The sequence below is a fragment of the Typopeltis vanoorti genome, chromosome 3 (genome assembly GCF_054136105.1).
Source record: "Typopeltis vanoorti isolate ZY-2024b chromosome 3, IOZ_Tvanoo_1.0, whole genome shotgun sequence".
Classification (NCBI taxonomy): domain Eukaryota; kingdom Metazoa; phylum Arthropoda; class Arachnida; order Uropygi; family Thelyphonidae; genus Typopeltis; species Typopeltis vanoorti.
In genome coordinates, this window is record NC_143551.1 from 92,732,408 (window position 1) to 92,760,285 (window position 27,878).

The 27,878-nt window shown below is 37.0% G+C and overlaps 1 protein-coding gene across 2 annotated transcripts; it reads right to left on the reverse strand.

Annotated features, from left to right (window-relative positions):
• Nucleotides 1-414: 414 nt before the first annotated feature.
• Nucleotides 415-27,878, reverse strand: LOC150108387 (uncharacterized). 2 transcript variants are annotated; one of them, XM_090390739.1, is made up of 3 exons: nucleotides 27,690-27,878; nucleotides 2,669-2,761; nucleotides 415-1,100 (listed from the first exon to the last, which is right to left on the reverse strand). In XM_090390739.1, the coding sequence occupies exons 1-3, from the start codon at nucleotides 27,766-27,768 to the stop codon at nucleotides 931-933; spliced, it is 342 nt and encodes a 113-aa protein (XP_090246865.1). In that variant the 5' UTR covers nucleotides 27,769-27,878; the 3' UTR covers nucleotides 415-930. The 2 variants fall into 2 exon arrangements, with proteins under 2 accessions (XP_090246865.1, XP_090246866.1); XM_090390740.1 differs by having other exon boundaries at nucleotides 2,669-2,765; nucleotides 27,690-27,876.

Genomic DNA, 27,878 nt, shown 5'->3' on the forward strand with positions numbered 1-27,878 from the left:
CCGTAGAGCCCTAATTTCTGCACGAATGTTCTCCTTCAGCTGTTGGATTTTTGGGACTTGTTCACATACACAGTTTCTTTCAGGTAACCCCCATAGGAGGACATTCCTACAGCCAGAAACATTAACAGCTGTGATGGGGCATGAAGGAGAAAGGGCTCGTCTTTGTGAAGCCAAAAATGGAAAACATTTACGTGATGTGATTTTTCATAACTAATAAAGAAAAAATCTTCAGGTTTTTTATTTCATTATAACAAAAAATAATAAATAAATTAAAACGTTATTATATGTTTAAACCCCCATTCGTGACTTATGGGTCACCCTGTATAAGAATACTGTTATATATATATATATATATTGTATCCTTAAATCTTAAATACTGATATTTTAATATTTTTATGAAAGGTATATAATTTATTCACAATTCCTTCGTTTATACACTATGCAAATTTTTCACTACATCTTTAGTTATTTTATGGTTATAGATATGGTCCAAAAAAAGCAATATGCTGATGTCACAGTGCCTCTCAAGAGAAGGTCGTCATTCGGTAAGTTTCCAATTTAAGTTACCGTTCATTTTTACGTTTAAAAGATTCGTTCCCATGCGTTCCTTTTCAGAATGTATCAAAATAATCGTGCTATCATAAATAGATATTTACACTTCAAGGGAATTTCCTTTTGGTCATACAGCACATTGACTCTTATGCAAAAACATAGAGCAATGATTCACCAGAAAACTCCGGACTGTATGGTTTTTCGTCCTCTTAGAACACACTTCTTCCTCTTTTATTGCATTTCTCCATAAGTGAATTCTCTCGCAGGTTGGTTCATGTTTCGTTATGGGAATGATGGGATGAACTTCACTACTGACTGTTATCAAAGAGGAAGGACCGATACCTTTCTGACTCGTACAATCGTTTTTCGGTCGGATACTTACAGATGAACATTGAGTGATATACTTCCTGCTACTTCCCTAGCGGAATTGGAATTAGCATCAACAGTTTTCTGCTTTCGGTTTCTGACACAATAAATGGCCATCGTGAAGATGATTGTCGCTGCTAACGCACACCCAACTACCGCTGGAACGAGAATAGAATCTTTATCTAGAGAGAAAAAAAAAAATAATAATTGTTAACCTCACAATTCTTAGGCGTGTGTTTAGTTTTTAACAGGGATGATAAATGTTGGTGAAATTTTGATAAGAAACCTTTGTATTTAACTTTAGTAGGAAACTTTATAATATTAAGATTTAATATGAAACTTTTGTGATATACGATTTTCTGTTGAAATGTATTGATCGGTTTCAGTTTTTGTTTCTAACGGATTTCATTTATTATTTTGCAAATTCATTATTACTCTAAACGATTACTCTAATTAATGCAATTCTGTCATCATTAGCTATTTTTTTCGCAATGCATTATGCCAAGACATAATCTTCACATAATGTCTATGTGAAAATGCAAGGTGTGTAGACTACTCAAGAAATGTTTCATTAGTAATTTTGAATATATATATATATATATATATATATATATATATATATATATATAAACTTAATATATATATATATATATATATACTAGGGGGCTCTGCAACCCTGGCGCCTACGGCGCCCAACCCCCTAGAGTTCCGGGCTGGTAAGTTTCAAACAATGAAGTTCCTTTCCTTTCGGTGTGATGATACACGTCCGTGAGTCCCCTCTACGGGGAGGGAATGCACCATCTCAGTCCCCCCCAAATTTTATCCGGGCTCCGGAACCGGCATAGCTGAAGAATCAGACCTATGGCTGGGTCAGTATTCCTGACTGTAATCCGTGTGTGTTCACAGGACCGGTTTGCCTACTTGCGGGATGAAAAACCCCCAGAAAAACTGGTGGAAAAATCCTGCTGTCCACGCCCAAGACCGGCTAACTTGGCTATGGCTGAGGAAGATCCTTAAGCTCCTCGCGTCATCGACGGGAATCGAATCTAGGACACTCCTTCCCCCAGGCATATGGTTGCGAAGCGCATAGCCACTAGGCTAACCGCGCGGAACACAATGAAGTTTCAAAACAATGAAGAGACATAAAACGTGACATGTTCTGGGAGACGAAAAACCCCCTACCTCCGTATGAGACCGACTAACTCAATTTTAGTCGAAAGAGACCAAATGAATGTTCCTCACATCACTGACGGGAATCGAACCTAGGTCTTTCCTACACACACACACACACACACACACACACACACACACATATATATATATATATATATATATATATATATATATATATATTATGTTCTGGGAGACGAAAAACCCGAGTTTCAAAAACTTGTCATTTTTGAAAAAGATAACGTCACTCTATATTTATTGGTTTTATTTAATACTAAAAATAAATAATAAATAATAAATATAACTATTTTTAATATGTTATGAGGTTTATTTTGAGATTGTGATTAGTATACTGCAGGATATACTGCAAAATATACCCCACGACATAAAATTCTTCACCAAACCTGAAAAGCACTGGTTGAAAATTCTCTATATTCCATCTTCGAAATGGATTTTACCATCTTGTTATTATTGCTATGGTTTTCCATTTAATTATCTGACTTAAAAGTATCCAATACAGAAAATAAACTTAAAAAAAAAAAGAAAAAGTAGTTCCGTTTAACAAATCCAAGCACCTTACCTTGTGAACAATCTCCAGGTGCACGCGTAGTGGTTGCAGTGTAGTTACAGTTCTCTTTACAATCGCCTCCGTCTGTAACGCCAGTTGTGGATTCTTCCTTGGACAAGAAAAACATCATTAAATAGCTGTGATAACATAAAAACTCAGCTGAAATTACATTAATTAACAGTACCAACTCTTTAACGTATCTGAAAGAACCAATTCGGGTCTTGTTCAAAAATGGAAATGCTGGACTGGAAATCAACTTTCTCTTGTGTTTCTTTTACATGCGCAAAGTCCTATCGAAGAAGCTTCTGTGTAGTCTATACAACAAAATTTAACAATCTTGTCATATCCATTAATCCAGCGAATGAAGAACGAAGACACCTAATAATGTTCTTCGCGAACATTGGGGATTGTAGTCCTAATTGGGCAAAAAAGACAAATAGGGAACAATGAAAGAAAAAAAAAAGCGAGAAAAATCTCACTTTTTCTCAAGAAAGATTACACCCCCCCCCACCACACACACACACACACACACATACACACACAACGAAAAGAATGTTCTCAACAATTTAACTTCACTAAATTATTTGCATCAATTGTAAAATCTAGATCTACCCTTTATTGAAGTAAATGGATTTTACCTCTCTCCCAATGAAGGATTGAAAAGAGATCAGCTTTTAAGCTATTAGTTGAGGGTCATAAAAATTATTAGAATGTATGAGTATTGCAAGTTTGTCAAATAAGGAATGGAATGTACTACTACCATCTAAGAAATGGAGCGGATTTGAAATCAGTGAGGAATAACGTTGATAAATAGGAGGAAGAGGGCAGGCGAAAGAACAAATCTTGGTTACTGCTGCACTGAAAGGAAAGTCTGAATAAAGGTTCCACTCAACGCTTTTAAGTCTCCAGGAACGTCATAAGGGACTTCTTCAATTCTGCTGTTCGGATTACAGTGACCGAACTAATGGATTACAAGTTTCATTGACAATCTGTTGGGTTATTTTATCAGTAGTTTCAAATCAAGAATGAAAGAATTATTTTTTGTGTCCCCCCCTTACTGTTTAGCCGTTGGAGTAGCATTAAATACTACTATTCATGTGTGAAAACCGATCGAAATGTTGTTCCAACATTTCATTAAAGTGATTTCTTCAGTTTGTAATTGAACGAGGATCTATTTCATCATCAAAATTCTGATTTCACTACAAAATTACTACTACATATACTGTATTTAAGAAAAGCCGCTTTCATGTTAAATGCTTTTATATCAGATTGCTTTACTTTGATATAGAAAAATACACATCTTGTGTTTGATAACCACACACACACACACACACACGAAAAAAAATTTCAGATAACTTTATTGGTGCTGAAATTAGATATCATTTATGAATCTGTCACTTCGAATAATTGCTCTTTTATGCTACGATGTAACAGATTCTCTACGATTAAGTAAATGCCTCATTTATTTAAAAAACTGCATGTAATAAATATTGCAATAATGCTCGCCTTTCAAGTATATCGTGATTTAGCAAAATCTACCGCAGAACACATATGAAGACATATTGATAAATGCTAATGAGGAATATGAACATTATTCCTCTGTGCTGATAAAGAAAGGTAGATCTCAGAGAGAGAGATCTACCTTTGAACCACTTATGTTCCTCCTTGGACTCTGTTCGCAGTTTTTTTTTAATTATTCTTCTTCTTCAGAAGTTTTGGAAATTCCAAATGGATTTTTACTACTTTTAATCTAATCTATTAGGCAGGTATTTCATAATAGATTGGATCAAATGAATGGAGGTCATAACGATAAAGTAGCTCCTGATATATTTGAACTATTATAAGCATTATGCTGCTTTTTTTTCTTTTTTTTTTGTAAAATATGGTCTCCAGTCATTTCGAATACAGTATAATACAGTATTTGAAACAACAAGAAACATACCGTGAAAAACATAAATGATGTATTATCTAAGCTGTTATCTTTTAACAATAAACCCTACCCAGATTGCAACTTACCAGACAAAGAGACTTTTGTAATAAATGTTATTTGAGATAATTACCTTGGTCACAAGATTGATGTATTCTACACACACACACACACACACATACTAGCCTATCTCCTAGACGAGAGATAATCGCGCGTGTATAAATAACATTCATCTTACCCTAAAGTTAAATATAGCGATGTGTGGATGTTTTCTCTTTGAAATGAGCCTAGACGTGACTTAAATCAGAAATTTTTAAGAAACACTAATTGCATTTTTTACGATATTACAAAAATTCCCAAAGAATGCTATCCCGTCACAGCATTCCAAACAGATAATATAAGCCAAACAATGCTGTGAAACAGACACACGATGTTCCATCCTCGCCCATTTTTTAAAGTACTAATTAGCAGTGACGGATCGTTGGCACGTGGTTTGCTGCTGGTACGCACTAACCGCATAAAAGCAGGGGTGTGTGTACGCTAAATGACTGTAGTCGTGTGCAGTACCAAAAATGGAACATGGTGTAGAATTAACAGACTTCCGGCAAGGTATTATCATAAGCTGCCATATAGGCATTACTTCATTCTGTGATTGTTGCACAAGAGTGTAGGATTTGATATTAACTATGGCTGGTATTATTATTAAAAAAAAAGGAAAGGCGATTTTGAAAAGAAATCCAAGTAACAGTCAGATGCACTACATAAGCCGAGAGAAAAAGATCGAAGAGTGCTGTAATATTTTGCGGATTTTTTCAACCAAAAGTGCAGAGCCTTAGAGTCACTGCCAGAATTATGTACTGAACTACAATAGTCCCAATGGTTTTGGAAGGACCAAGGTGTATATACCAAATATCACTCTGAATAACTCTTGATGTTGAACTTGAGTGATGCAGAGCTGTCCATGATTGGAAGAGAGTGGGAAAATTGCGATATGGGGTTACAAATCATGATACACAGTTAAGACATTTATCCTATGTCTTAACTGTGGTGGTGGTGGTCAGTGGTATTATGATGTAGAAATGCATCTCCTGACGTAGACTAGGATCTCCTTTTTGTATTTCCTGGGAAAATGAACATCGAATGTTTTCTTGACATTCTGGGCAATTCTGTGACGTCTAAAGTGTGCCAATTATGTGGAAACTACCCAGATGAGAATTAATTAACATGATAACCATGTCACAACAAGGACTCTAACGACACGGTTTGAGGAAATGGAGTGAAAAGGTTATATTATTCGATAGAGAGTGCCAGTTTGGACCCTATAGAATGCCTCTGGGAAGAGTTAAAACATCAGCTAAGAGTAAAACAATGATATCTATGCTCATTAGAAATTGAGGAAAAGCAATGTGCCAAAATATCTGTGTCCATTTATAACAATTATCGCAATGTTTCCCAACTTTTTTTTTATCCCGGAACCCTAGTGATTTTTTTAAAAATTGGCATAAATTCATGTTTTATCTTTTACACCATATTCTTTTTACAAAATGTTCAGGTATATCTGCATTCGACATTTAAAAAAAAAAAATCTCTCCTTAACCTATTATTAGCATGGCTACATCCTGGTTGGAACTACTGATTTATCCGAAAATCTATTCGTCAGTAATCGCGAACAAATGGTACTGTTTTTGAAAATGAAGGGTTTATAAAACACAGGTGCGTTTTGCAGCATAAAATAATGTCCCAGTTAATCCTTTTGTGAATAGAAACACTGCTCCGAGCAAGAGGCAATAAGCAAGAAGTACTCGGCAAGAGGTAAGTTATGTTTGCTATTTCATAATAACCGAAACAGTTTTCGTGAAATAAAACGTTCGAAAATAGCACTGAATAATATATCTTGGAAACTGTGGCATAGAATTTTATTTTGTCTTTTACTTTAATTTTAAGACAACCCTTAATAAGCCTAACAAGATAATACTGTGCTTGTCCAAAGCAGGCTTTGAAACATTTCAGATGTGTAAAACTTACGCGAGACACGAACTCGTAGTTTGAGTTAACCAACAGAGATTCTAATAATTCTCTCTCTTCAGCTCTGCATTTCAAGAATCTAATTTTGTAAATACGAATTCTGCATAACGAACATATATTGCTTGGAAAGAAGCCAACGGATTCCCCCCCCCCCTATGGGCTAGGTGCATCGTGCCAGCTAACAAATCACGTATTTGTAGCCGGTATAAACTGGAGGAATGTGATGCTCCCAAGTCAGTGCAACTGTGTCCGGGTGAAACGGCTACAAGAAGGGAACTGGCGGAGTTTAAAAGTGGCGTTGTGATAGCATGCCATGATGCAGGCCTATCTATTCAGCAAATTGTTGACAAATTGGGCCATTCCAAGTCAACAACCAGTGCTACCATACTGAAATGGAAGTTCTGGGAGTCAATTGCAAGTGCTGTCCGCAGTGTAGCACTTGAAGTTGACTCACTACACTGACCGAAAGTCATCATCAGGTGCTACGAAGGATAACATCTAAAAAACCGTCATTTCGTCGGCCGACACGTTGAATAAGGAGTTCCGGGCATCGACTGGAACACAAATCTCCATAAAAACATTTAGCACCGAGTCTCGCAACATGGGTTTCCATGGTAGGACCGCAATATGCAAACTCCACTTTATCCGAATCAACATACACAGTCATCTTCAGTGGTGCAAAGAGCGTGTACATCTCTTTGACGTCTGCTAAAGTGCGGCAATTATGTGCAAACTACCCAGATGAGAATTAATTAACATGATAACCATGTTATCATGTTAATTAATGCTAAATACTGTATATTGTTTAAGTATATCAAAGCTTCCACAGTATAAATATACTGTGGAAGCTTTTGAAAGTTGTGTTATGGAGTGACGAATCACGCTACACCCTCTATCGAGCAGGTGAAGGGCGTGGCTGTGGCGCATGCCCGGTGCACGTCTCTTATCAGATACGTAATCCCAAATATGAAATTTGAAGGTGTGATGCTACAGTCCTGTTTTCCTAAGTTGGCCTCGGACCTCTGTTTGTGGTGCCACGAACATTGAACGCCGAGAAGTATCTAAATATTCTGCACAATGCAATGCTTCCTACTTTGTGGCATATCTAAGGAACTGACCGTTGTCTCTTTCAGCACGACCATGCACATTGTCATAAAGCTGCAACTGTAGCTTCGTAGTTTGTGGACATGAACATCACCACACTTGACTTGCCTCCACAGAGCTCTGATCTCAACCCTGTGGGATGAACTGGAGCGTCGGGTGAGGTCAAGGGACATCTGCCCCACAACAGTCGAGGACCGTATTACATGCCTGTGGAAATTATGCCTCGTAGAATTGCTGCAGTCATCGCAGCGAAAGGATGTCCCACATCTTAAGGTGGACGCTATTGCTGTTTATTCCTCAAACTACGGTGTCCATTGACTTCTTTCCAAGCAGTATATTTAGCAATGCCTTTCTCTAAAATTGCGTTAATATTAAGCAGCTACAACTGACTCATACAAAAAAGAATCCAATGTTTGTTCTTGCTAATAAATTACACCAAACTAAATCCTCACTTCAGCTTTTTTTTTGTCTGTTTGTCTGCGTAGTTTGTTCTTCTTACAAACGAAATACGTTTTCAAGGTTATTTAGTTGTTTTCGTGTATCCGACGTCACCGGAGAACGATCTTTGGACGTGGGAATTTACTCTAATAGTATAAGCAAGCGAAATAAAACAGTTAAAAGAAAATACATTTCGTTTTGCTCCTTAAGAAAAGTGAAATAGCGCAATAGCTGAGAGAGACCAAAGTTCGAAATGCATGATAAGAATGGACTAATAGATAATAGGACTAATAGATTTCATAAACCATATTTAGATTTGCTTAATATTTTAACGATTCCTACTATTCTCCTATGTTTGCGAAATGGGCACTACCTGTGATTTGTACAGGTAGTGCATATTTCGCAAGCAGTGGCCTCGTCATTCACAAATTTATTTCTTGACGGCGTACTTCCCGACTGCAAATCCCTGTACTAAATCTTCAATAAACATGTTTAAACCTTACAACAGAGTTGGATTGGTTTAGGTTGTTCTGCATTATGAAGCAAATAAAACTATGAGCCAGTGTATTATATTTATCAGTAAGCGTTCACATGTGCGTGTGCGTGCGCGCGCGCGCGATTCTGGCCATTTTGCGGAATAATGAACCAGTTTCCGGAAGGAAAAACCGCTCCACTTCCATGCGAAAGAGGCTAAATGAACTTCAGATTTTATATATATATATATATATATATATATGTTACTTATAATTTTTTTTTTTTTTTTTGCATTTTAGACGAAATTCGAATCTTACAAAAGATAAAGTGCTTTCAAGTCTTATAATATTTGGTGGACAGTAAATGGCGTTGATGTAGATGAGGTCGAGTGGTGGAGACGGAGAGTTGTAGAGTAGGTGCCCTCCCTCGATGAGCTTAGGACTCCCTGGAGGTGTCTAATAATAATAATATTATTATTAAAATAATCTTACTTAATCCCATAGGATCACTGAATTCAATTAAACGAGCTATCAAGCCCATTTCACTGGTCTCCTAATTTTAGTAATCGAATTCCACCTTAACTCCTAGAAATGATTGATGATACATCAACAAGTGTTCTGGGCTCGTTTTAATATAGCCAAATTCACTGAAAGTCAGAGCTCCTATTTTGTATATGTTTGGTGGAAATCATGCAGTCATGTGTGGAATTACAAAACGTAGAAACTTTGGATAAATTCTTATGACTTCTATTTCGTTTTATTCTCTGCGGTCTCAAATGAATTGCAGCTAAAGTGATAAGAAAATTGTGAAGTCCTTTATCCGGGCTTTTCTGTTATATCTACTCTCCAAATGTCTGTGAGTGGTTTATTTTTGAAATATGCTGGTGTCCAAAACCTAAGAACGAACAACCACAGGTTCAGACGAATTTGTAGCAATTTGTATAACTGACGATTTCGAGTAGAAAGCGGATACACATTCAAATTTTCGAATCGCGCGCATAGGGGATCACGTGGTAACACTCAACAGGATTAAAGGCAAAAGGTAAACGAATTGTGTTTGAAAGAAGCTCTTTTTGTGGCGGAATAAAGTTGCAAACTTGAGTTTTTTGTAAATGTCTCAAAGACATCGTATAGATGATTTCACGCGGGGAAGAATTATTAGAAACATTGAAGAAGGCCTCAGAATTACTAACCTTTCCAGAGAGTTACCAATGAAATGTATTCCAGACGTTTGTTAAGAATTCGCTCTCCCTCTACCACTGAGCATGAAAACAGATTTTTGGTTATAACAGCAAAACATAATCAACAACCATGGCAGGTCAACTTGTAAGTTGGCTCAGTTCAAGCACATCTACGCGAATATCTCGACAATGGCAAGACGTCTGCGACCATTTATCCACAGCTCGTCGTAGAGCACGCTTTCAGTGGTGTTGTGTCCATAAAAATTAGACACCAATGGATTAATGTAATCTTTACGGATGTTTTTAGTCGTAGTCTTTCCTCCGATTCTAGACGACACTTGATCCGCTGTGAAAGTGGTACTGCTTACCGCGCGAGAATGTTCTTGAAAGAGATAGATACGGCAGTGCTCAGGGATCATTGTGTGGAGAGACATTATGCTTAATGGACGCACTGAGCTACAAGTGCTGGAAAAAGGGACAATGACTGGTGAACGATATTGTAACGAAGTTCTTAAACGTCATGTTCAATTGTTTCGTGGCACTGTAGGCGAAGAATTAATTTTTATGGATGACAATGTCACACCACATCGTATACAAGCAGTGGAGATACTTCTGGAGACCGAGGATATTGATTGAATCGAGTGGCCAGCACACTCCCCAGATCTCAACCCCGTTAGGGAGACAATGAGCAGATTATTTGCTGCTAGTAATCTCCCCCCCCCCTGCTAGTAAACAAATCCTTGCTTTGAATGAGTTTGCCTCAAGAAATCTTGAATTACTCGGGACTAAGCATGGAACGATGTTGTAACAACTGCAACGTAGTTCTGGGTAGACATATTCCATAATGAAATGTCTCTTCCTGTACATTAATTCCTTACATCCTTGGGAAATTTATAACTTTTACCAAAAACGTGTCGCAATTTAATTTGTACGAAATTTAAAACACATTTTTGAGTATTATTTTTATTATTATTTCGTGACACCTTCAAAGAGCTCTCCGTCTCCATCATCTACACCAACGCCATCTACTGCTCACCACCACTAGTATTTTTTGTCTATAAATTGCGTGTGTCCTAAAGGCCGGTTTGTCTGTATGCGGGATGAAAAAACCCGAGTTTATGGGAAAAAAACTCTGCTATCTCCGTATGAGATCGGCTAACTCACCTTCAAGTGAAAAATTCCATATAAACATTCATTCCGTCACGACGAGAATCGAACTAAGACCTTTTCCAATCGAAGGGCGCAACGTACCGTCGTTCTTCCAATTGCGCTACGGAGGCGCTCGTATATAATTTTTCTATTAAACTTTTATGTGATTTTTATAAATTTATGTCCAGGTCGGCTGTAGTCATGAAATATTTTTCATATACAGGTAAAAATGTAGATCGTCCGTAGCTTTTGGACCCCAGTATAAGTAGCGTCTCTCTCTCTCTCTCTCTCTCTCTCTCTCTCTCTCTCTCTCTCTCTCTCTCTCTCTTTCTTTCTGGTTTACACTTACGTGTAGACCGTGGATTTATACGTGAACGTATGATTCAGAAGCCTGCGTATGATTTGAAATGATTTCCATACGATTTCAAATAGTTTGCAGTGGTTTCAAATGGTTTTGAAACCATTGCAAACCATTGTCTGCATAGTGTGTGTGTGTTCTTCTGGCTGGTATGCCTGTTTTGCGGGATAAAAAACCTAATTTGTAGTTTAAGAAAACAGCTAACTGACCCTCAATTTAAAAGCCCTGATAAAGGTATCCTAAATAGAATTTCGAACCCAGGGTTTCAATCACAGGGCCTCGTCAAAATCGACTGAGCTATGGAGGCTCATAATTACCGTCTTACTATAAAAAAAGAGCATTACTTTATTGCAAATTATTACTAGTACAGTGTGGGACTTATCATCATACGTCCAGTTCACATTAAGCTACAAATAAGGCGTTTGTGCTTTCAACCTGAAGGGTGAGTCATAATGGTTACGTCCAACTCTGCTACTGGAAGAAAGTTCGATTAGTAGATAACAGCAATAATTGCCACTGACTGACTGACTGACTACAATATTTTTGATCACCTGAATCGCATAAGTAAATTAACAACAACAACATCAAACAACAATAATAATAATAATAATAGCATATATGCGACACATTACACTCGTACTGATATTGTCAAATAGCAGCTAAATGCTAACAGTCAGGTTTTCCCAAACCACAGTTCTGTTCTTTTAATTTTAGTAAAAACTTGATTGCTAAAATACAATACATTTTCAAAACTACATTTGGATATAGATAACATTTAAGAAAATTAATTTTCAATGGGAAATTTATAACACGTGTTTTCACGTTTGACATGATCGCAGTGGCGAGCCTCTTCACGAAACATTTTTAACTAGATTCACAGTTTCACAATAACAATAAAAATTAATAATCAGTCGTTCTAAATGAGAGTACTCTTACACAATTCTTGTTTTCAGCTGTAAATAACATGTTTTTCTATCGCTGAAAAGTAAGAAAGGCAGTATAAATCATGTTGTGAGGAAGAATAGTTACATGATAATGATTCCCGGTGTATTCGAGTAGAAAGGTTAATATTAAGGCATTATTTTGGCATTCAGAGTGACCAGAAACGACATTAAGTCATTTCTGGTTACTCTGAATGCCAAAATATCATGCTATAGATATTTTACAATGTTGCACTGGAAATGGATTTATAAGTAAGACAACGAACTGAGAAAAAAATCAAGGAGTTAAATCTTCTTGAATTAAATACAGCATTGATAAATTCAATTGAATGACAACGGTTACTCCGTGCTGAATCTGAAGTCAAAATGACCAGTAAAAATCTCCTCCACATACAAGTGAAAAGGTATGTTTTGGAGAAAAACGAAGATAAAATAATCTCATATCGGATGTATTACTTTTTCTGATGAAATGACGAACAGTTAAACAATTTTAACTTAAAATATTTGTAAAATAGTTAAAACTGAATTTAATTAATGCAGTGCTTGTTTCTGAATTTGCGTCTCTTTCTGTAAAAGTGAAATACGCCATTTTTTTCATTCTGTTGCATAAATCACAACTTAAAATATCTTCTATGATTTCTGTGGATTATATTTACTTTTGGGGAAAGCATCTTATGCGAGTGGTGATACAACTTTGTTGATACAATGAATGAACGATGAGTGAAGAATAATGGCAAGAATTCGCATTTTAAAACAGCTTAGATGGGAAACTCCTTGAACTTTTGTTTACTTGAGTTCCTAATTTGGTTATGCACACGATGTCATGGACAGGTCTCAAGGTTGCTTTCACCCGATGTATTTGTTCTTCAAATTTAATCCACCATATGAAGCTCAGATAGTGCGCTAACCTTGTATATAAATCAAAAGCTGTTGAAAGATTAAAAAAAAAAAAAAAAAAAAAAAAAAAAACCAAGTTCATTTCCCGTACTTACCACGAGAAGTTGCGATAACGTTAAAACATATGTGCACGCACATACAGTACTTCGAGATGATGAACAGTTGATTACATTCAGGTCTAGAATCAACCATTTATCCATGGAGATGAAACAAAAAGTCATCAATATGTGTATAATGCAAGATTGACAATAACCTTCTGAACCTGTTTTCGGTTATTAATAGAAGAAAATAAAAATAGAACAAACAAATTATTCTTAAACATAATTAATGTTATTAATAAAGGTAAGCAGAAATGGGATGTTTAAACTTAGCCTCAGAGTATCATACTGGGATAAACCTGCCAAACATTTACATGAAATCCAATAAGGTGACCAACGTTTCCTCTTAAGTAAACTGATAATTAGGAGCATCAGTTGCATCAATTATCTGAAGTCCTGAATCATCAAAGCTTTGGTCGGTGATTGCATCTAATCAGTCTTAACTAATTTGATATAACTACCATTAGCTAGGCTGAAAGAGAGCCTCTGTAGTAGCTCAGTCGACGAAGCCCTTTAGTAGAAAGGCCTAGGTTAAAATCCCCTCAAGGACGCGAAGAACTTTATCAGGACCATTCATCTGTAGATGAGTTAGTCAGTGTTTTACGGATATGTCATGGTTTTTCTTCCCGGAAACTCGGATCTTTTATCCTACAAGAAAACAAACCAGCCAGAAGAAGACATGCGATTTACATAAAAATCTATATTTCTGTGTAAATAAATATAATTTTTGCAGAGAGAATATAATTCGCTGATTATTATTATTATACCAGCCTGGTTGACCGAGTAGTTAACGTGTACTCTCTCTCAAGCCAAGAGGCTGCGGGTTCGAATTCCGTCAGGGGGCATGGATGTTTGTGATTGTCCTACTAACTCTTCGTGGAAAGGACATCTGCGACCCTACAATTTCTTCTAGCAGAAAGCTTCACTCTCTAAACCCGGGAGGTACGGGCGTGACCATACGGCGACAATATGACTGGGTGAATAATTATATTATTATTAGCTAGGTTGAAGAGGAAACGCCACAACCCTTTTGAGGTTGCGATGAGAATCAAAAGGGACACAATAAGAGAAAGTAAGTTGTAATTTAAGGAAGCGAAGTGGGTTTATATAAGGCGGAAATACACCGCCTTACGACGATCCGCTTATACGATGCTTTTCAATTATGACCAGTGCCCATTTATACGACGCTGCATTCGCTCATACGATGGTTTAAGCGACATGACGCTCCCTTGAATCAACCGATGCGCAGATTGCGTGAAGTGTTCGCTGCACTGTGTTTTGATGTTTTTTGTGTGAATTATAAACTGTTTATAAGTATTGTTTTACTTTATTGTTAATAATAACAGATAAAATTCAAAGTGAGGGTACTGTTGCTTCCATTGAAAAGAAAAAAAACGCGTAAATTACATTAGATACCAAGATTAAAATTATTAAATTTAGTGACGATGGCGTATCGAACACAGAGGCCGCAGGCTAAACGTTCCTTGCACTATTGTTATGGTTGTTAAAAACAAATAAGCGAAAAGCCCTACACTAGTTAATACTACAGTAGTTAACTGTAGACGTGACAATTTTATTCCCCAAATGGAAAAACTTTTAATGGTGTATATTGATGACCTAACTGGTTGAGGTGCTCTCTTAAACCAAACTATTCAGAATAACTTTTACGTATCTGACTTAAATTAATGTTTTATTTATGCCATTTGCAATATACGACTTCTCAAAAAGGTTATTAAACCATTACATGCATCTACAAGTTTAAAAAAAATCGGGTGTGGCTGGGTCGGAGCACGATCGGAGGGGTTTTACGTGAATACGTCACGCCAGCGGATTATATATGTGTCGGGAAGTGTAAATAAATGAAAACAAGTTTCATAATCGATTATGATATTATTTATCATACGTCTGTGGTAAGAGAAGTAAGATATAAACGGCAGACAAGATACATCCAAGTTTCTGGCGAAAGTCAAATCAATATAAGTGTTATTACCTAGAGTGGTCGCCGTGGTCTGAACGTAAGTGACATGGAACTCGCGTTCCATAAAGTCCTGCAGTGATCGGTTTTGTGACACATCGACATTGAAGTCACTGGTGACTTCAATGTCGGTGATGATGATGGGTGTATGCAGGTCTGGCTCAATACTGGGGATTGTTTTCTTTATGCTTTTCGAGTATTGCAGCAGGGATCGATAGATACAACATTCTATCACTGACGATGAAGCGTTCGGGTGAACGTACACAGCTCCGAGGACAAATTTAGATACACCGTTGATCGTTACGTCGTCCAGGCATATATCTCCCACTGATGGTTCTTAGACTCTTAGCTTACGACTGGCATCAATGGCAACGATACATTGACAATCGGTGAAGCTGTTAAGGTTCCTGTATATGGCGACTCCACCGACAGTGTGTTTGGACGATGACGACGAAGTTGACGGTTGATTGCATCGTATTTCTATGGCTGTATTCTTGCATGCTTTAAGTTCGAAACTGGATACATTCACAGGTGTGGCATCATCCATCCAGGTTTCACTGATGATCAAGTAGTCAGATCTGTTCATAATGAACTTAGTTTCAATATCTTCGGCGTGCTCCACCAAACTCTGTGCATTGATCGCCGAGACAAGTAAGACTCCCCGCCGTGAGTTTTCGCCTTTGTTATGATCATCATATATGTTTAATATCTGAACCTCCTTTGTGATCGCAGAAACTGTCAACTCGCTTAACCAGCGTCCGCAAGTGTTATTTCTTCATTCTCTCGTATTCGTCGCGTATCTCCCTGACAGTGGGTGCTGAATTTCCGTAATCGTGATAAAATTTATAATCATCTCTCTCGTTAGTCAAATACAGTCCGTCGGTAGAAGTGAGTCTGCTCAGTGCAACGTACACCAGTTGATTTTGTTGAGACTTGTCGTACTGAAAGTCGACTCGATCGAAAGTGCCTCCTTGCGATTTGTGAATTGTTATGACACATGCGGGCTCGTCGACCTCCAATGCTCTTCCGTTTTCACCGATCTTCCGAAATCCACATCCATTTCGTTCAATCCATCTTCCGAAGAGGTGGCATAGTCGCTTACGTCATTTATATCCATGTGTTCGTGCGCCGCCGCCCCCGAAGTGCTGGCGCTGTCAGCCGCGCGCTGCGCCGCTTCCAATTTCTTTCGCTCCCGATACTTCCTTATTCGTTCCGACCCAGGCATTGGGATATTATTGGAAATATTGGAAAGGTGACGAGCTGCTCTTTCCCGTCGTATGCGTTCGGCATATTTCTGGCTGGCTTTCCGGCGAGTATAGGCGGACATTGTGAAATTTCTAAAATTTTTCAACTTCAGTCCACATTTTCTTCAACACTGTATTGAAATTTAAGAATTATGAGTTAAATCGATAGATCTCGACGAGAGCTGTTGATTGACACTAAAACGAATGTCATACCACGACAGAGTGCGAAGTTATACTGAGTGGAAGTTTCCGAGGCGCGGCGGATCGTACACAAAATGGCGGAGCCCCCACTGCCGACCGCGGGGCGCCATCTCAAGGTCGCTGACGAATCTTTATTCCCTCAGTTATCGAATGATATAAGTTTGGTTTGGCTAACTTTAATACTTTAGAAATTATTAAGCCAAACCTTATCGAATGATTTCGTTACACTCAACTTTTCGTCCCACACCCCCTAGTACGGTTCCGAATTTAAAGACGTATTCACGTCAAAAAAAAAGAAAAGAAAAAGAGTCAGTGATTCGCTATATGACAGTGATCATATAGTGAATTAGGTCATATAGGACAGTGGTTAAGTTTATAACTTGACGTGTCGTATGATCGTGGTATGCCTGTAATACAATTATATAAATTTACTGTTTTATGTAAGTACTGTAATACAGTACTTATGTAAGTACTGTAGTACTTACTGTAGTAGTAGTTTTGCGGAAGAAAGTAAATGAAATTAGAAAATTATTATTATATTATTAACAATAAAGAAGTTCATAACTTTTAATTCTGAATTAAATTAATTAAATTCTGTTTTGCTCACTGAGCTGATAAGAGGTATCTGTGGGTGGTTGCCACTTATGCCAAGTCTCCATAGCTCAGTCGGTATGACTTTTGGTTGGAAAGAACTGGGTTTGAATCTTGTCTAAGAGGAGAAGAAACTTTATTAGCTTTTCAACTGGGGATGAGTTAGTCGGTTTCCTATGGAGATTGAAGGGTATTCCTCGGGTTTTTCATCCCGCAAAACATAAACTGATAGGAGAACACACGCGATTTATATACATAATATATACTGGCCTAATAGCCTTAGTTGCTTCAGTCGTAAATTCAAATTACTCAAGCCAATCCAACCTCTTATGTCATAGTAGTACCAAATTTCACTTTTTTTTTGTAGTGGTAGTTTTGGTACCTTTTCATTTGTGGTTGCTTGTTACTGTATTCCTCCATGGGAGGACTTTGGCAAGAATATAGAAAATAAATATCAAGAAGGTGGCAAAATATTCTGGAGGTTGTTAAAGAAGCTTAGGAATGGAGGAAAGAGTGCTGTAAAAGGAATTAGAGATGATAAAGGTGAAATGAAAACAGGAGAAAAAGATATCCTTGAAGTATGGAGTAATTACTTTGAAAAACTGCTAAATGAAACAAGCAGTGATGACAGCACAGTGATAAAAAACACTGACCAGGCATGCAGTCAGGAATACATATCCATACTTGAAGTAGAAAAAGCCATCAAAGGCTTGAAATGTGGAAAGGCAGCAGGAGTAGATGATATTCGACCAGAAATGCTGAAGTATGGTGGTATAAGAGTCTTACAGTGGCTGCACTGCATAGTTCAGAAAGCCTGGACAGAGGGACGAATTCCCGATGATTGGAGTAGAGCTCTCATAGTACCCATATATAAAAAGGGAAATAAAACTGAATGTGAGAATTACAGAGGTATTTCCCTACTGAGTGTTCCTGGCAAGATCTATGCAAGTATACTTGAGAAACGGTTGAGAAGAATTGTGGAAGAAAAGCTTGGTGAAGAACAAGCTGGATTCAGGCCAAATAGAGGCTGTCAGGATCAGATCTTCACTTTACGACAAATAGTCGAGAAAGCATGGGAATATAACAAAGATCTGTATTTAAGTTTTGTCGATTTGGAAAAGGCATATGACAAGGTGCCAAGAGAGAAGCTATTCAATACGCTGCAGTTATATGGTGTCAATGGGGCATTATATCAAGCAATACTTAGTCTTTATTTGAGTTGTGAGTCAGCAGTTAGAATTGAAGGAAGTACAGGAAGATGGTTTAATGTTAAATCTGGTGTGAGACAAGGATGTACATTATCCCCTCTGTTATTCATTATCTATATGGATCACATTATGAAGGAATGTGGTATTAAACCTGATATCAAAATTGGAGATGTTAATGTCAGCTCTTTGCTTTATGCGGATGATGTTATACTTCTAAATAAATCCGCTACAAGTCTGCAAGATTCTCTGACTAAATTGAATAGCTGTTGTAATAGATATGGTATGAAGGTCAGCAATAAAAAGACAAAGACAATGAAAATAGGCAGAATCATTGAAAATGTCAACTGTGTTGTGAATGGAGAACCTGTGGAACAAGTAAAACATTTCAGCTACTTAGGCACAATTTTTACTGAAGATGGTAAACTAAATATAGAAATAGACAACAGAATCAGCAAAGCTGGTATCGTGGGAAGTCAATTGAATAAATTCATATGAAATAAGAAAGAAATTAGTCGGAACACTAAATTAGCTGTATACAAGACTGTGTTCAAACCAATTTTAACTTATGGATCTGAGAGCTGGGTCAGAAGTAAAACACTTGACCAAAGATTAGAGACCGCAGATATGAGAGTCCTGAGAAAGATTAGAGGCGTGAACAGATGGCATCAATGGCAATATCATATTAAAAATGAGGATATTAGGAAAGAACTTGACATTGTCAGCATCCAGGAATGCGTTAGCAGAGCTAATCTCAGATGGTATGGTCACTTAAATAGAATGGGAGAGGAAAGATTAGCAAAACAAATGTTCTCTGCCAGGTTGGCAGGAAAACGACCCAGAGGAAGACCAAGATATAGGTGGATTGATACGGTACAAAGTGCCTTAGACGATAGAAATATAAGATCTGATAATGTTGGAGTCTTGACAAGTAACAGACTGATTTGGAGGAAAATTGTAGATAGGAAGTTAGTAATGATGTAATTTTTTCATGTAGTACTGTCATATCCTGTACACCCCTTGAGGGTACATGGCAGGAATTTGATGATGATGATGTTACTGTATTCCATAAGCAGGTAACAGTATCATCCGATTTAAAAAATCAGTGAAAACACATTCATTTAACAGAATGCATTAGCTTTATTAATTTAATGTACTAGCTTTATAGTTTTAATTACTTTGGCCGTAATTCTAAACCATACTAAGTAAGGATTAGAATATCCGCTTTAAAAAAAGTCAGGTTATGAAATTAAATGCCCTCAGGTCCAAATGTTTAGTAGTTGAGAAACGAGGCCAAAAACGTTTGTGGCAAAGTAAGGGATAGCGAAAAGTAAAGATCTTATGTTTTAATCGGTAAGACAAATTTTCCTCCTTTCAAAGTGGTGGTATTTTAGTAACAATTTTCGTTTAATTATCGTATTTTGCACAAAAAATAAATGATTCGTTTGAATATTTGCCGAATGCAAACCTGCTGTTTTTAAAAAGACCATATTCGGGAATCACATGAAGTGTTTATTTATTTATTTTTACATAATCCGGAAACCCTGCTCTAGAAACTAAACATGAAACATTTTCAAGCTACTTTAGTCACTTAATAAACGGGCCGTTGGTCTGGATAGCGTATCCAACGACGAGATGTGGATTCGAATCTCGCAGTAGACACGAAGGTTTGTGAATGCTTTTAGGTGGCATTTCGTAATCAGCTGTGAAACCGACGGCCCGTTCATTGACTGACTAAAGTAGCTTGAAAAAGTTCCATGTTTGATTTCTAGAGCAGGGTTTCCGGATTATATAAAAATAAATAAATAAACACTTCATGTGATTCCCGCAGACGAAAGGTTATAGACCTTTTCTTGGTTGGAAATCACATACGCGAAAAAAATATATTCGGCCGCGAAAAACCTATAATAATAGGTCTGCCGAACAGTATACCAAGCCAGGAAGTACAAACAACAGCATGACATACAAGTAGCAATCAATCATTCCTCCTTTACGGGATACCTTGTAAGCCTTTACCTAAATCAGTACATGGAAAAATGGAAGCCATGATTCATGATTCCACTCCTTTCCCACCCCGAGCAAGGTGAACAGTTTGCTCTGGGTTCTAGTTACCCTTGTTCTGGCAGTAATTATGAAAATGGCTGAAAGACCGAATTAATAGTTCTCCTAATAACTACTTCACCACAAAATTGCTGTAATGCGTTACAACAAGGATCAAATTCCTCCATTAGTTTCAAAAATGACGTGCAATTCTGAATGAAAACTTCCCTAAAACTTTTGAGTATGGGTATTAGAAATGCAGACAACGATTAAATATTTGAAACGACTGGCTTGATAATGACAAATTTTAAACTTCGATGATAGCAGAAGGATTATTTTTGATTCCTCAAATATCATAACTATAACATGCAGAGCGAGGTATTTGACAGTAATGTTCGAAGTGAACGGGAACAAATATGCCAGAAATTCTGAAGAAAAATAAAATAAAAGGCGTTTGTTCCCATGAGCCTGTTAAGTAGCTGAAATGCCAAAGAAGGTTTTCTTCATGCTTTTTTTCACTTGTTATATAATAAGAATATAGCAGTTAGAACCTTACTTGAAGAAGCGTTTTGGCTTACCGGCCAAAACACTTCTTCGCAAAAGCAGTAAACCATTCTGTTGGCCGCCTCGGCGGTAGATCCATTTCAAGCACTGCTTAATAGTAAACGGAAGAAGTGAGAAAAGACACTATCACATCGGCAGTTGACACTTATAAAATAAAATAAATAAAAAGCGAGACACATGAAGCACTCGCTGTGGAGTAAAATCGCTAAGTTTAATTATCATTTTTTCGTGTTTTTTTTCTGATTTTACGTCTCTAAGTCGAGATAATTTGAGGCATAACGTTTCACTGTATAACAATATTATAACAACTGTATAACAATTCGATAATGTCTGTCCGTCTGCCAGACGGAAATAATTCGACAGATTCACTTGAATTACTAAGTATGAAATGGGGAGAAATTAATGAAATTGGTTACTCAGATGTGTGTGTGTGTGTGTGTGTGTGTGTGTGTGTGTGTGTGTGTGTGTGTGTGTGTGTGTGTGTGTGTGTGTGTGTGTGACGCTTCAGTGGCCACATCTCTTTAGTCTTGTTCATATTGTAGTAGAGACTGAAGTTTTATTCGACTAAATGTTTATTTTGGTTAAACTAATTTTTTAATTATGATGCGAACTTTTAGTGTTATGCATTTGTCAGTTTGCATGCGAATGATATACATCTATTAAAATCTTATTAAGTTCGAACTTATCTGCTTTTTTGTGTGCTTACCATGCACATATCCTCGGAATATATTAATTCATCTTTTTATACGAATTTTTTTTTTCTAAATTCGATTTATTCTTTATATTTAATCTTAATACGCATATAAACATGCGACAAAAACTCTAATGTGAAGTTGTAGCCTAATAAGTCTGCGGGGATGTATCATTTGCATGATAGGTTGTTTTTCTCTCAAAGTCTATCCGAGGTATACTATCGGCATTTGATCAGAATCTCAAAACATATTGGAATGACATAGCAGCATGTTGTGATGTGTTCGAACACGCATAAATATGCAATCTGCAGCTATCTACATGAATAGTGAACTGAAGGAGCACAAGGAGATCAAAATGACCGCCTTGTCTTATATAAGCAACCCTGTGACGCAAATTCATCTGAATCGGTATCGGGAGAGTTCACCGAAAAAAAACAGTTAACCGAAAGGCAATTCATCGAACGACAATTTATCGAAAATGCAATTCACCGAATAAACAATTCATCGAAAATTAGTTCATCGAACAACAGTTAATCGAAAAAGCAATTCCTCGAAAACTAATTTCCCCAAAAAAGCAATTCACCGATCAGCAGTTAATCGAAAACACAATTCATCGAAACAATTGATCGAAAAACAACAATTCATCGAAAAATCACAATTCATCGAAAATACAGTTAACCAAAAAATGAATTATAAGGCATGTGGGGTGAAGATGTGTGTGCAATTTTTTTTTTTTTTTTTTTTTTTTTTTGTTGTTTTGAATTGTTTTGAGAGGGATATATCTTTCAGGCCATTTATATACGGTAAACTACTATTTATCCGACTTCGTTCGGAAAGCGAATTTTTTGCAGGGCATACTGGTTGAAGTGAATGATATCCACTGAGGCGGATATAGTTGAGATGTTAAATAAACATTTCATAAAGGTATTTCATTCTCGTGAAAATAACATCCTACAGAACTTGAGATCCGTGGGGAAGTAGGAGAAACACTGATGGTGACTGAGTTGGGTGTATACATGAGGAATTCAGTAAACGCGATATCAATCAGCATGTAGGACTTGTTAATATATCAACATGTGTCTTTGCGCTATCTCAGAAGAGGAAGTCACTAGTGTTGTGGTGAAAGAACCAGTTGAAAGTAACAAGCCGTACGAGGGGAGGGGAGAGGAGGACTGAAAATTCTGATAAACACCTAGAACAAAATGATGTTAAAGCATCTGATATAAACCACAAGGAAGACCGTATCTTAACACCCTTTAACACCTATGTTTCCTGAAATCGTAATAATTATTGTTTTTCATTTAGGATATGCAAGAAAACATGTTAGTGGTTTTGAAGAAATTCGAAGACACAGAGGTGCGGGCCATCAGGTTTTTCGTGCTGCAAGAAACGTCTGCAACTGAGATTCACCAAACATTGTGAGAATTTAGGGGCTGTGCCTTCCAGTATAACCAACAATTGAAAGCTGGGCATCCTGAGACACAGATGTTCCCAGGTCAGGGAGACCTTCCACAGCGATCACACCTGAAAACTTCGATGCAGTGCATGCCATGATCCTTGATGAACAGATGCCAGCCAAAAACATCGCAAAGACTCTACAGACATCCAAGGAATGAGTTGGTATCATTATCTACCAAAATTTGGACATGCAGACACTCTCAGCAAAGTGTCCCCAAAGGTTTGAATGCCGACCAAAAGAGAAAACGTGTGCTGTCATCTCAAGGGATTTTTGATCATTTTGAGAAATCAGGTGCAAATATTTTAGCTCTTATTCTGACCGTTGATGAAACATGGCTTCGTCACTATGACCCAGAGAACATAGAACAGTCAATGGAGTGGAGACACAAAGGTTCTCCGTGGTCAAAGAAGTTTCGAACCAAAAAGTCAGCAGGGATGGTTCTTGCCATTGTCTTTTAGGATATGGACGGTGTAATCCTTATCAAGTACCTCAAAAAAAGGTGAAATGGTTACAGCAACGCTGAAGGAATTGAAGGCGGTACTGAAGGAAAAACGTTGCGAGAAACTAAGCAGATTCGTGTTTTTTTTTGCAGGACAATGCACCTGCTTATGAAATCCAACGGACAATATACAACTTGGGATTTAAATGTCTACCTCAAACACCATATTCACCAGACCTGATCCCAGGGCCGACACTAGGAATTTTGTCGCCCCATGCAGTAGCATATTTTGTCGCTCCTTCCCCTTAAAAAAACTCTTTTAATGACGTCTTAAAAGCCATTCTGCTTCAACATCTCTAATAAATTTAGTTGAATCCTTTATCCTTGATGAAACATTTCTTCGTCACTATGACCCAAAGAACATACAACAGTCAATGGAGTGGAGACACAAAAGTTCTCCATGGCCAAAGAAGTTTCAAACCAAAAAGTCAGTACTGATCATAAATTTTAAATAACAGCACTGTGACATGTATTGCGACAAAATTTGGTAGAACGAAATGTCTTCTCTACAGATAAATCGCTATCTGCACAATGAAGCAGTATGTACACTTGGATTAAATCTTCTAAAATGCAAGAAAATAATTATTACGTTTCAATGACCACTTCCATATGTTGTCTGTATCATGAGTAACATTCCGCATTGTTACTGAACATTTTTAAACAATACTTTGCAAGAAAAATGAATTTTCGATGAATTATGAAAGAATTCATCGAAAAGTTTTCGGTGAATTGTTTTTTCGATGAATTGAATTTTCGACGAATTGCCGTTCGATGAATTGCCTTTTCGACGAATTGCTATTCGTTAAATTGTCGTTCGATGAATTGTTTATTTGGCGAATTGCTTTTTCGATGAATTGTCTTTCGATTAACTGTTTTTCGATGAATTTTCCTGTAACCTCTAAATCTCTTCTCATTGCAGTGTGTTGTTTCGGCGCTATGCATGTGTAGATTCATTTTCGGATATTTCATCTTCTCTGATTCCTTTTTCATTTGAGTCTATTTTCTCTTGACTATGTGCACAGATTTGATCACCTGCGTTTCTAGGGGGATTCAGAGGATTCAGTGACGAGTGACTAAGCTCATGATCTGTGACTAAGCTCTAAGAGCTGTAGAATGTTCCCTATGAGGACAGATTGAAAGTCTGTAGGTTGCAGAGTTTAGCTAACAGGTGGAGAATGGAATGTAATAGAAACTTATGTTAGTATACCAAGGGATTCTATAAGACTGACACAAAAGAAATTTCTCAAAACATTTGTATCAATCTTATAGAATCCCTTGAGTACGATAAAGTTTTCGTAACCACACTCTGAGACAACTAACAACGGATCACACTTGGGAGTTATCTAAGAGTGTGTGGAGTAGGTTCTTTACTTTGAAGAGTTGTGAATGAGCGAAACGGATTGCCAGAGTTGGTTCTGAGCACTTCAACAGTGAATAAGTTTAAGATGTATGATAAGTATTGTGTTGATGGATAGTGTTCGTCTCTCGCGATGAGTCTTTTGACTGCACGAACTCCAATAATTTCTTTAATAATAATTTTATGAAATTTTGCATTTTTTTTGTTTCATTTTTGAAATTTCCCATCTGTTGTATATGGATGACTTGAAGTTATATGGAAAACCTTTACGATACACGATTCGTATTCTCAGTCAGGACATCAAAATGGAATTTGATTTGGACAGATGTGCAATTTTATCTATTAAACGAGGAATGACGCTAGTAATTTTAATTTTGATCAGGAAAAATATATAAAAGCAGTAACAGCTAACGAACACTATTAAAACCTAGGAATATTAGAAGCCAATGATATTCCCCACTCGAAAGTTAAACCAAAAGAATTGGGAATATTCTAAATACAAAATTTAATGGATTAAACTCAATTAGAGCAATGAACTCTTGGGTCTACTTACAATTTTCCCGAGGCGGCAGGGCCAGAGGCGCTAGAGTGCTTCGGGACCCCTCATTGTTTGGAGCCCTTAAATTGGACCTAATTTTTCGGGAAACCCGGCTAGAGCCTCGTGCGCCTATGCATAAGCACGGCCTGGCCTACCAGTGATCCGATACACAGCTGGCATAATAGATTGGATAAAAGAAGACCTGAGCAAATTGGACCAAAAAAGTTGAAAATTAATGACTATGCATCATTAACGAAGTGATGTACCTACCAAGAAGATTAGGCAGACGGGATCTGCTGCAAGTGAAACAGACTGTGGAAGAAGAAATTAGTTAAAAATCAAATCGACAATAGCACTGAGCAAATGGTTCAAGCCATTTTTACAAGGAGGCCTTCTAAAAGCAATAGGAAACAAATCCGATTACAAAAACGTACAGCAAGATATCCGAAACGTGCGCTGGAAAAATACCCGTAAAACCTTGCATGGCCAATTTCTTCGAGATACTGAGGAAAAAACTGACGTGACCAAGACATGGCAATGGCTACAATATGGATATATTAAAAAAGAAACAGGATTTATTCTAACCGCTTAAGAACAGGTGTTACAAACCAAAACAATCAAAGCAAAAAATTTAAACATCAATAAAGCAGCAAATGCAGATTATGTGTTCAGAAAGATGAGACTGTAGAAGAACATCTAATCAGTGCCTGCAGAAAAATAGCTCAAACTGATTATAAACACCGCCATGATCAAGTGGCCAAAATAATTCATTGACATATATGCAAAAAAATATGGTTTTCCTACTTTTGGTAACTGATGTCAGCATAAAATAGAAATAGTATTGGAAAACGAAACAGCAAAAATATTCTGGGACTTTAGAATACAAACTGATCATTCTGGAACACAATATACCTGACATTACAATTATTGAGACATTGACAAGTTTGAATTATTGACCTCGCAGTACCCACCGATAACAACATCAACAACAAATAATTGAAAAGAAAAAAAATGCTAAATATCGAGATCTGGCATCGAAGTTGGCCGACAGTGGTTTAAACACACCTGTCACCCCAGTAGTTATCGGTGCAATTTCAAAGAAGCTCTGCAACTATTTACAAGAATTAAACATCAATGAAGTGACATCTGATCTAAAAGAAACAACATTACTTGGAATAGTCCGTATTTTACGACGCTAGACAGATTATTCTTAGATTTTTGGGTAGAATCTGAATTGCTCTGTATTACCAAACTTTTGTTGAATGATATCTTGTTTTGAATGTCTTTCAGTTGTGTGAATAATAATAATAATAATAGAAAGAAACTTGACATCGTTAACATCCAGGACTGTGTGAGCAGAGCTAATCTCAGGTGGGACTGTTACTTGTGCAGAATGGTAGAGGAAAGGTTAACATAACAAGTATTTTTTCTTCTTCTTCAAGATGGTAGGGAAAAGACCTCAGGTCCAGGATCTAGGTGGATGGATACAGTGGGAATTGTATTAATAAACCTTACAAGAGTGAAATATCAGATCTGACAATATTGGGATTCTGATAGATAAGATATTAATTTGGAAGAAAATTGTCAATAGGAAGTTTGTAATTATCTAAGCTTTTCATCTAGTACTATCATATCCTGTTTCCTCCTCAGGGTGCATACCAGGAATTTGATATGATAATGATATATATTATGTGTGCGCGCACGCGATTTTTAAACTCTCAGTTGCAAAATTGACCGCAGAACAGCACACGCAAGAGAACATAAAATATAGGAAAAGTGTGTCGCTGTTCAGCTAGCAGGCTGCAGAAATGCACTGAACTGCGATGATAATGTAAAACTGAAAGCTGGGTTATCTACAGAAAGCCAATGCCGTATTCTCTCTCTCTTTATTTTATTTTATTTTATTTTTTTTTTTGAAGGAAGAACAAAAAGGCACTAAAGGATTTATTTTTAATTACTGACGATTAAGATTTTAAGAACATTATTCGAATGCATTTATTACTCGTTTGAATAAAAGCGGTTTCTTTTGTGTATAATGAGAAAGTGAATGTGTTACAGAAACTTATTAATCACTTACCATGCATTAGAACTCCCAAGCGAATTAAAAGTAAACAGAAAAAAATATTCAGACACAACCTTCTGTGTATTTCCAACATATTACTTGTTTGAAAACAAAGTCTATATTAATCACCAGAAGCACATTTTTTGTGCGTGAAGAGTTACAGAAATTATCCAATCGTTCTTATGTGAAATAGCTTGTGAACTT